Genomic DNA, 11,460 nt, shown 5'->3' on the forward strand with positions numbered 1-11,460 from the left:
TTTTTGATCTTCTTCACTTTGAGATCTATGAGTGTCAGCAGCCAACTGTGGGAGGATTCACCCTAAATGTGCACAATCTGAAGGAGAAAACCATCAGCCTAGGTGGGGAAGAGGTCGGAAACATTGTCCTTTGAAGTCCTGTCAAGTTCTACAGTAACGTCAGTCTGAGGTTCCTAAAAGAACGGAGGAGACTCAAGTGAGAAAGAGTCAACTCACCACTGTGAATTGTCTTGGTGCCAAGGACTGACCCCTCTGGCTTTGGTGTCCTGCTGAGCCACCAAAGAAAGTAGGACTGAGCCAGGATGGCGATTGGGAACCTGGCATGTGTGTGAGTGTGCATGTGTGTGTGCCTAACATGTCCAAAACTAGATGCAAATTATCTTTCAATTCTCCATTAATTATGTGGAGGTATCCGTACCTTCCCCTGCAGGAAAAGCTTCTGTGGTCGGGCACACCCTAGCCATGACCCTGAAACTAAATCAGCCAACACGAAAGTGTGAGACAGACACAGGCAATGCTTCTTGGACTCTGTATGTGGGTATATGATGTGCTGTCTGGACCTCAGGACTCCCTGCCTGCTCAGGAGGCTGTGCCTCTTTCTGTCCCTGACAGCTCTGTCTGTCCACCTTCCCCACATTGGGCAGGCCTGCTGCGCCAGCAGCTCTGGAGAGGAGAGGGAGGGACCTGACTCCTACAAGCTCTGCTAATTCGACGAACCATGCTCCTCAGCCCTGCTCAGGAGTCCTAGGAGCAGAGGAATTGTTTATACTCTGGAGGCCATTGGTGATTCAGCAACTCCTCCCTGACCTGGGATAGAGCTGGGGTCCAAGGGATATAGCAGCACCTGGACCCCCACATTTCCTTCCTGGCTTTGTCCACTCTATGGCCCCAGAGCCTGGGGTTCTCTAATTCATTTCCTGGACCTGCGCACTACCTCCTTCCCTGCCAGTACCCATCTTCCTGGTTCTTCCCAGGCTGCTTCTGCCTGCTTCATCCTCTTCCCTATCCATCAGACTTTCCCACCAGGATCTCCTTCATCCCACCTGACTCTACTCACCATCCAGCACCACTTCCTGACCAAAGATCCTAAAGTGGGAGAGAGGGAGGTCCCCTGCTGTCCACATTCCACACTGAAGCAGCTGTGACATCACAGTTCTCCACCCACACACACCATCCAGTGTCTGCTCTGCATGCCTTTGAGTGTGCTGTTTCCTCTACTGGCAAAACCCTTCCTTCCCTCTTTGCTGGGCTAACTATGTCAAGAATCAGCTCAGGGGCCCGCCCAGTGGCGCACTGGTTAAGTTCTCATGTTCCACTTCAGCAGCCCTGGGTCTACCGGTTCAGATCCTGGATGCAGACCTATGCACTGCTTGTCAAGCCATGCTGTGGCAGGCATCCCACATATAAAGCAGAGGAAGATGGGCACGGATGTTAGCTCAGGGCCAGTCTTCCTCAGCAAAAAGAGGAGGATTGGTGGCAGATGTTAGCTCAGGGCTAATCTTCCTCAAAAAAAAAAAAACAAACAAACAAAGAATCAGCTCAGACAGAACTGAAGGCTTCCTTGATCTCTCACGGATCCTCTCCTTGGAGGTCCGCTACTTCTCCGAGCTCTCACTGCACCCTGTGTTGATGTCGGACGTGGCCCTGAACATATGACATTCAGATTATTGGTCTATGTGTTTGTTTCCCTTACCTGACTATGAGCTCTTCAAGGACAAGGCAGAGCCCACGGGCAAGGACCGTGTCTCAATCATCTTTGGATGTGTGGCATGCATGGCAGTGCCAGGCACACTAGCGCACACTCAGTGTATACCACTTACTGAACTGCACTGAACACTAATGAAAAGAACACGGGTGGATTAGTCAGCTCGGGCTGCCATAATAAAATACCACAGACTGGGTGCTTAAACAACAGAAATTTATTTTCTAGAGGCTGGAAGTCCAAGATCAAGGTGCCAACAAAGTTGATTTCTACTGAGGCCTCTCTCCTTGGCTTGCAGATAACCAGCTTCTCGCCATGTCCTCACATGGCCTTTTCCTCTATGCTCGAGTGGAGAGCTCTGGGATCTCATCTTCTTATAAGGACGCCAGTCCTACTGGATTAGAGTCCCATCCATATGAATTCATTTAATCTTAATTAGCTCCTTAAAGGTCCTATCCCCACATAAAGCCACATGGGGATTAGGGCTTCAGCCTATGAATTTTGAGGGCACACAATTCAGTCCATAACAACCAGTGAACTTGAATTTAGAAGATAGGGGTTCAGGTACTGACTTTACCTGAACCAAGGGGAGTGCTTTTGGGCAGCAAGTCCATTATCCTCTAGGAGCCTCAGTTTATCTGTAACATGTGGCCAATTCCACGGAGTTGTTGAGAGGCTGAAATGAGATCATGGCTGGAGAATAAGTTATGGACGTATAAGTTCCTACAAAATAATAATGACTTAATTATCCCTTCTTCTAACATATCATCTTGCATTTTACAGTGTGACTTAAAATGCATTCTATTATTCAATACACGTCCAAGGAATTATCACTGTTATTATTACTACAGAAATACCTAAAAGGGAAGCTTGTTTATAATTCATACCCACTACTTGCAGAAAGAATTCGAGGCAGCTAATAATGAAAACACTTGTGCATGAAAGGGCGTTACCTGTCACTCCTCACAGAGGCTGCAGAAAAGGCCCAGGAAGCTGTTGACGAAATGAATGACCACCAGGAGAATCTGGAGGACGCTGATGCACAGAAGGGTGGAGAAGAAGGACACATGCCAAACGACGGCTTTAGACGGCTCCAGGCAGACAGAGTTCCAGAGTGAATGGTCATACAAATAATTCCTAGCCCAAAAAATACGGACACCAGGAGTTGAGGAATAAGTAAGCAAAGCCAAATAAGCCACCTGAATAGAAAGCTGGGGCCTTCCCCAGCTCAGGTCATAGAGCTCGCCTCTTCAGGGTGACTATTGCTGCATTTGCAATTTTCTGAGAATCAGAGGATAGAGATGCTAGAATGCATGACCAAAAGGAGTTTGTAGTCCATCTGTGTGTCTTTGTGTCTCTTTCTCTTTCTCTCTCCAAAAAGGCTACAAATCCCAGTCGCCATCCATTTACCTGGTATGCAGGTCTTTGAATGGGTAACCATATTTCCAAGGTTGCGTCTGATTGAAGGATGAGACATCAAACACGCAAAAAGGACCATCTTTCAGGGCTGCTCCAGAAGTGATAAAGCAAATCAAGGCTCCAAGCAAAGCCAGGCCACTTGACAACAGAGCAGTGAGCATCTGCAGAGGGAGAGAGGAAACACTGAGCCTGAGATGGGGTTGTGACTAGATGACTTGTGGGGCGATCTGGACCAGTCTAACTTGTCTGGTGCTTGGGTTTCCCCCCATCATATCACATGGGGATAATCCTACCCATGGTGCCTCCTTTAATGCATAACTAAGGTGGGGTGGCTGATGAGGGGTCACTGGGTAGAGCCAGGAAGGGGTGAGGAGAAAGGACTGAGAATGGGGAAACACTGGCTCTTGGATCTGGATCACCCTGACTCAGCAGGCTCTTGGGAGCCTCTCAGCAGGTTGGCATCAAAAGCTTCTACACCCAGGGGCTGGCCCCGTGGCCGAGTGGTTAGGTTCGTGCGCTCCGCTGCAGGCGGCCCAGTGTTTCATTGGTTCGGATCCTGGGCGTGGACATGGCACTGCTCATCGGGCCACGCTGAGGCGGTGTCCCACATGCCACAACTAGAAGGACCCACAACGAAGAATATACAACTATGTACTGGGGGGCTTTAGGGAGAAAAAGGAAAAAAAATAAAATCTTTAAGGAAAAAAAAAAAGCTTCTACATCCAGACTGCAGTCGTTCAGCCTCAAGGTTAAAGGGTCAGAGTGGTTATTGCATGCCCACGTCTGACTCTTTTAAGGGAAAGCTATATTTTCAAAAGTTCCTAGCTCCCATCCCAGATTCCTCTCTTTCTCAAATCAAGCATGAAAGGAAGGAAGGGAGGAAAGAGGGTAGGAAAGAAAGGAGGGAGGGAGAGACAGAAATTGCACTCAACTCTGAAATGACTCCATTGCCATTGATTTCTGTCATTGTACTTTTCTAGTCTTTGTACCACTCACTTCCCTCCCAAAAGATAACAATGAGTTTATTTCCTTGGCAGCATTCTAGTTTGCTTCCAAATTGGCTCCTTTCTCAGGATACTAGATTTTTCCCCAAAGAATACATATTTTAAGAATTTAAATAAAACATATATATAGTTTTCATACAGAATCAGAGTCGTTTTCTCACTGATGTCAATCTGCTTTGGAGCTTGGAAGGGGCCAGAGAAAGATACATGGTAAGTTCTGACTCTAAGTTAAAAGATTCAAAATGAATTAGTCTGGTAAGCCTAGGACAGTGGTTCTCAAAATGTGGTCCCAGTTCCAGCAGCATTGCATCACTTGGAAACTTGTTAGAAATGCAATTTTCCGGCTCCACCCCAGACCTACTGAATCAGAAAGTCTGGGGGTGGAGCCCGGCAATGTGTTTTCACAATCCCTGCAGGGATGTTGATGCACACTCTAGTCTGAGAGCCACTCGCCTAGGGGAAAACCAGACGTGACTGAGAACAGATAGTGAATGAAATGTGTGGGTGTTTATATTTAATTCTTTAACATATAATTCTGAATCAGTGGAGTTCCCAATATGTGGGCTGCAGATATCAAAGCAGGCTGCAGAGTTACTGTAAGGGGACCACAAATTCATGTGTCTGAGACTGAGTAAGCAATATATCTTATCATATATGTACTGAGATTTTTCAAATATATATAGATGCTGCTTTAATTAATAAAGTGCACATTTATTCTGGGCCTCAGTGTCATTATCGGTAAAACAGAGGAGTTAGACTAGAATCTAGTCATTAAATGACCTCTGGAGAACCTTCCAGCTCTAAGAAAAATAGCCAGGAAATTCTCTATCAATGACACATGATTACAGTGTACATAATTCATGTCCAAATTGTTCAATAGGCTAAAAAAGAAATAATAACAGCTATTCACATTTATATAGACATTTATGGTTCATTAAGCACTTACTCCCTTGACTTGATCCTGTTAACTCCCATTTTACAGATGAGCACCTGAGGCTCAGAAAGGTTGAGCAACTTGCTCAACAGCTTAGGGTTATTAAGGGGCATGGTCAGGACCTCACTTCAAACTCCAACATGGAAATTGTCTCTTTACCACTCGCCTCTAAATAGAAGGTGGGGACATTCTAGGTATTAGGAGAGTGGAGTCTGGTGCTTACCCTTCGGCAGGGCCCACTCTTCCTGAAGCAGCCATATCTCCAGCCCGTCAAGGAGATGAGGGTGGCTGCAGTGAGTACCTGGGACAGGAGGAAAGAGTGTTAAGAAGAGATTGGGTAATTTACATTTCTAGCTGCCACCTGTGGCTGTTGACATACAGTGGTGGGGCACCTCACGTGGACTTGATTATCCTGTCTTTCCCAGAGAATTTGGCTTTGACTGTCAGGACCCAATTTTGGATGACTAGGCTGATCTGACTCTCGGGATGGCATCGTTCACACCCAGCCTGCCTAGTGCCAAGCCAAAAACCCAGCAATCCTTGACAAGTCTTCCTAGAGTCTCCCATGCCTTGGAGCTGCTGTAGACATAAGACCAGCTTGTTAGATCAAACCTTTTTGCAAGGAATCAGAACACTCCTCCTTCCCCACCTCCCCGCTCCTCCCCAGGGGGCACTTTGGGAGTTCGCACCCAGGGAACCCTGGACACTTACCATGAGGCCTCCTCCCCAGAGCCCAGTGCCCAGCTTGGCATGCTTGCCAATGAGGCCCCTCAACAGGTAGGTGACATCCCAGTTAGGAAAGAGGAGCACCACGTTGGCCCCAGCAGCAAATAGAGCTGTAGTCCCGAGGCTCAGTCCCAGGATGCAGGAGCAGGTCCGTGAGCATGCCATCATGCAGGGAGGGGACAGTGTCCTGGAACCAATGGAATGAGGGTCATGGTAGCTCTGCTATTAGGAGCATGGATTAGGGGAACTGCTGTAGCATAGGGTGGGGTGGGCAAAACAGACTACAGATACTGTCACCTCCCAGAGTTAGATCAAGAGGAGCCAAGGAACTTGTTTAAAAACTCTGCCTCTTATAAATATTCCCCAATGGATATGACTTAATTGCTCCATTTTCTGCCAATCTCCATTCACACAGACACACTCCTCATCCCATCATATTTTGCTTGTACCTCTATGACAGCCAGTGATTATTTCTATTTAATTTGCAAATTAAAACCAAAATAAGATACTACTACACATCCACTGGAATTGTTACAATTAAAAGGTTGGACTATAGGGGCCAGCCCAGTGGCATAGTGGTTAAGTTCATGTGCTGCACTTTGGTGGCCTGCAGTTGGCAGGTTTGGATCCTGGGTGTGGACCTACACACCACTCATCAAGCCACACTGTGGCGGCATCCCATATACAAAGTAGGGGAAGATTGGCACAGATGTTAGCTCAGGGCCAATCTTCCTTACCCCCCCCCCCCAAAAAAAGTGGACTATACCAAGTGATGGTGAGGATGTGGATCAACTGGAACTCTCATAGGTAGCTGGTGAGAATGCAAATGGTACAAACACTTTGGAAATTAGCTTAGCAGTTTCTTATAAAGTTAAATATTCGGTAACCAATTGATCAAGTAATTCCACTTCTACATGTTTATCCAAGAAAAATGAAAACACACATCCACACAAAGGCTAGAACTTGAATGTCCATAGTAGCTTTATTCATAATAACTAAAAATTAGAAATATGGAAACAACCTAAGTGTCTACCAACAGATAAATGGATAAACAAAATATGGTATATACAGACAATGGAATAGTATTCGGCCATAAAAAGGAATGAAGTTCTGACACATGCTTGAAAACATTATGCTAAATGAAACAAGCCAGACATTAAAGGACAAATATTGTATGATTCCACTTATACGAAATATCTAGAATTGGCAAATTCATAGAGACAGAAAGTAGATTAGTGGTTACCAGAGGCTGGGGCGGGGGGAGGAATGGGGAATTATTGTTTAATGGTTACAGAGTTTCTGTTTGGGGTATTACTACTAGGTAATAAAAAGAATGAACTACTGATACATGAAACAACATGGATGAATCTCAGAAGCACTGTGCTAAGTGAAAGAAGCCGGAAACAAAAGACTACTCACTATGATTCTGTCTATATGAAATTCTAGAAAAGGCAAAATGAGTGACAGAAAGCGGCTCAGTGGTTGCCAGGGGCTGGGAATGGGAGAGGGGATTAATGCAAGGGGCATAAGGAAACTTTCTGAGGGGATAAAAATGTCCTATATCTAGATTCTGGTGATGAATACACAACTATATGCATTGACAAAACTCATCAAACTGTACCCTTAAAATTGGTGAATTTTTTTGTATTTTAATTATATATCAATAAAGTTGATTAAATATTAAATATCATGTCTAGATAAGTTGTAAAATGCCTCCGCCACACCTTTACTTATAGCCATTTCTCTCTTTTATATTTTCACTGATATGTGAACTTATCGTTGTTGTTTTTTAAAAATATGAATTAGAATAGAACTAGTGATATTTGAGTAGACTCGTGTCGATGTGGATCTGAAAAAGACCAGTACCATGACATCCCCAAGAAGTGGCCTGTTGCCACTTTGCATGTGTGTCTCACCTCAAGGCTCTTGACACTGCCCTCCTAACACATAGCTGTGCACATAATCAGAAAATATGTATAGATCGGAGTCCCCTCACCCCATCTCTGTCTTAGACATACAGCCACACATACATACATAATGAAATATTTCAGTTTAAAGAAATAAACAGAATGTATATAATATATTTGTACTTGTAAGTTGTATGGAATGATTAAACAACACCCATGTAAATACAACCAGTTCACGAAATAGATGGTTATCAATAATACTATCGAAGCCCCAGGTGTGCCCTCTCTAATCCTACCATCTTCCTGATCTCCTTCCTAGAAACGACTATCCTAAATTTTTATTTTATCATACCTTTTAAAAAACAATTTTACAACTTATGAATTCAATTTTTCAAAAAAACTTGATTAGCCTAGCATTTTCTATTTGTCCAGACTGCAGTTTGTGGTAGAGCCTGCTGCTGGACACAGCATGGAGCAGGCCGTTTGGTTGGGGGTGTGCTCTGGGCCTCAGCCCTTGGTGACCTCTGCTTCCCCGAATCTCAGAGCCCATGCTTGTCTCCTGCTGCTCCTCCCAACAGAGAACTTCTTGCTGCGGTGGCTAATATTTGGGTGCCATGTGTTGCCTTTACCGTGTGCCCTCTCCACAGGGTATTTGCTCTCTAAGCCATGTTGCTCACAGTGAACAAAATAACTTGTCCCTGATGAAAGGAAGTTCAGGTCTTTGGCGGGTCACACTTTAGGGGAGTTGGGGGTAGGATATGAAGGAACAGTGGCCCTAACCCCATAGGTAGAAGGGTCCTGAAGGGAAGGATGGAGATCAGGGATTAAGAGGGATGGTGTGTCCTTTCTCCTCCCCGCTTCCCCAGCTGGCCCACCACACGGGGCCTCTTTTCCTGAAGCAGGCCTCCTGGCACCAGCGGCTTCCTCCTCAGGTCCTCAGGGTGAGGAGTCTGCCCTGCTGTCAGGAGGCAGGGCACCTATAGGATAACAGTCCTCCCCACCGTCCGTCATGGTGATGCAAGAGCATGTCTGGGCAGCCTCCCTCCCCAGACCGTCCCATCGTCGAATGCAGGGCTCTCAGTTTGTGTCTCTGTGTTGGAGTGAATTAGCAGTCGAGGGTGATAGCAAATAACAACTTTAACCCACACCCCTCCCAGATGACTGACATTTTGTCAGGGGCCCAAATGAGGACTGGTGGTGGTTGGACTGTCAAGCACGCTCTCTAGACCACGGACTGAGAGAAGCTTCTGTTCAGGAATGCCTTCAGCTGCCTTTGAATCATTCCACCTATGAGTAAGGCCTGTCTAGACAGAGATCACCAAAATAAACCCCCCTGACAATCGCTTCTGTGGACATTTTTCCTACCAGGAAAGAGTTTTAGAAGGGAGACTAAAAAATATGGACACACAGAGGCCTTTAATGAGTGGAATCCTGGCTGTCCCACTAATCTTACACCCAAAGCCCTTGCTGTGCTGCTCCATCTGGGAGGGCTGTGGCTTAGTTCAAACTTCACTTCTTCTCCCTGACTTTGTTCCCCCAGAAATCACAACATTCTGAGAAATGCTTCCAAAAATGTGAGCCAGGAGATTAGCAAAGAGATTGGCTAATTTGATATCTGAAGAGACAAACAGGTTTTAAGGTAAAACCTTAAAACCAGGCTTTAGGGGAGGCCCCATTCTAACCTGAGATCCTGGCTGGGTAATCAGATCACCGGCTACATGTTTGGGCAGCAATATAAGTGATCAGCTAAGTTACATGGGGAAGAGACTGCAAATTCTCTGTGCATCTATCTACCTCACTCACCACTAGCCAGGCTTTTCTTTCATTTCTTCATCAGTTAAATATTTATTAAGTGACCACTGTCTGCCAGGCACTATGCCAGGGGCTGGGGATACGATGGTGAATCGGAGACAGTCTCTTCTCTTGAGGAACTTAAAGTCTAGTGGGGACAGTGACAAGGCAAAAAGTCAGTGCCGAGCAGAGGTGTCCGACTTAAGGTGCAGTGGAATCTCACAGAGGAACACTTGTTCCTGTCCTGCAGAAGCAAGGTAAAACCCTCTGGAGGAAGTGCTGTCCACGCTAAAACTTGACCAACAAGGCATGCAACGGGCAAAGTTGGGGAGGGAAAAGTATTCTAAGCTTGTGTGAAGGCCTGAAGTTGACGGAGAGACGGAGGCAAAGAGAAGTTAAACGAATTGCCTGAGGTCATACTCAGGCCCTGGAAGAGCTAGCATTTGAGTGCAAGCTTGTGCTCCTAACTACTAGGCCAAACCATTCCCTGGCCGTCACCTCACTGGACCCATCCATCTCTGCTTACCTGCATTCGGTGGCAAGAATCAGGATGCGAGAGAAAGAACCTGGAGAAGGGCTCCGTTTTCAGAGTGGGCCTGTGCTCCCTCAGCTCCAGCTGGCACTCCTGCAGGGCCCAACACAGAGCTTCCTCTTTCAGGACTCTCGAGGAGGGCCAGGGAGGCTCCATATATATGTAGAGGTCACCCAGGCAGGTGCCCCCACACCACTGCGCACAGGCCTCCATCAAAGGAGCTTTCCTCTTCCGGGAGAGCCCTCTCCTAATGGCCCATTCTCTGCTCATTTTCATGTGACCCTAAGGAAGGAACCAGGAAGTGTGGCCTCGTGAGCTAAAACGTCTTAATGAGTCAGAGGATGCACCCATGAGAAGTACTTTATCCTCCCTTCTTTCCCAAGAAGCAGCACTTTCTCATGCTCTAGCTGCCCATATTCATTCCACTCATTGCAGAATTTGGGTTCTCTGGAAGAAGAGCACTGAGCAGAACAGCTGCCATTTTTCCCTTGTGGCCCTCTTTACTTTGCGCTTGGCTGACTCACAGTGTTGCATGATTTTTTTACTCTTACATAGTGCCTAATAACTTTTTTGTTCAAGTCCCAGGCCACCATCATCTTGTACCACAGTCACACCAGACTGCTGAGCGTTTTGTGATGCTCTCTGCATGGGAGACCTGTGACTGCCCTTTTGACAAGCTCCTTTCCAGATCCAGTTTCAATACCTCCAGGGAAGTCTTCCCTGATTTCTTCACTCACAGTTAGACACTTCTTTCTCTGTGCTCCCATTGCACTTTATTTTTTTTTAATTTAGGTGTTGCATACACACAGTAAAATACACAAATCTGAATTATAAAACTTTATGAATTTTTACACGTGAACCCAGGGTAACCACCACACAGATCAAGACATAGGACATCTCCAAATCCCCAGAAGGTTCTATTGTGTTCATTCCCATCGTTATCCCTAATCCCCACTGTTAACTTTCATTCTGGCTTTTATCATCCTTTAGCTTTTGGCTGTATATGCATATATATATGAGAAGGCATATACGTATGCATATATATGAGAAGGGATAATTATAACTGGCTATTACATTCTTTTAAACTGCATTTTATATATTCCATTTCATACAAATGAAATCATACAGTTTCTACTTCTTTGTATTTGGCTTTCTTCACTCAATATTATATCTGTGAGTTTCATCCATCAAATAATTCATTCTTTTTTATTGCTGAATATTATTCCAGTGTATGACTATATAACAATTTTTCTACTGTTGATAGACATTTAGATTATTTTCAATTTTTGCCTGTTACAAATAATGCTGCTATGAATATTCTTATACACGTCTTTTGGAGGCCCCATGCACTAATTTTTCTAGAGAATATACCTAGGAGGGGGCAGGGCTAGGTCACATGATTGGTGAATCTGTAATTTGGGGAAATGGTGTTGCCAAACAGTTAC

At 45.4% G+C, this 11,460-nt stretch overlaps 1 protein-coding gene across 3 annotated transcripts; it reads right to left on the minus strand.

Moving 5' to 3' along the window:
* Positions 1-1,918: 1,918 nt before the first annotated feature.
* Positions 1,919-10,200, minus strand: TM4SF19 (transmembrane 4 L six family member 19). 3 transcript variants are annotated; one of them, XR_006888151.1, is made up of 7 exons: positions 10,010-10,200; positions 5,771-5,972; positions 5,283-5,360; positions 3,113-3,282; positions 2,656-2,839; positions 2,280-2,378; positions 1,919-2,096 (listed from the first exon to the last, which is right to left on the minus strand). XR_006888151.1 is itself a non-coding variant. In XM_046657877.1 (6 exons), exons 2-5 carry the CDS (start codon positions 5,951-5,953, stop codon positions 2,659-2,661), a joined length of 612 nt encoding a protein of 203 aa, XP_046513833.1. In that variant the 5' UTR covers positions 5,954-5,972; positions 10,010-10,200; the 3' UTR covers positions 1,919-2,378; positions 2,656-2,658. The 3 variants fall into 3 exon arrangements, 2 of the variants coding, with proteins under 2 accessions (XP_046513833.1, XP_046513834.1); XM_046657877.1 differs by having other exon boundaries at positions 1,919-2,378; XM_046657878.1 differs by having other exon boundaries at positions 1,919-2,395.
* Between the last annotated feature and the right edge of the window lie 1,260 nt (positions 10,201-11,460).

This window comes from Equus quagga, chromosome 4 (genome assembly GCF_021613505.1).
Source record: "Equus quagga isolate Etosha38 chromosome 4, UCLA_HA_Equagga_1.0, whole genome shotgun sequence".
Classification (NCBI taxonomy): Eukaryota; Metazoa; Chordata; class Mammalia; order Perissodactyla; family Equidae; genus Equus; species Equus quagga.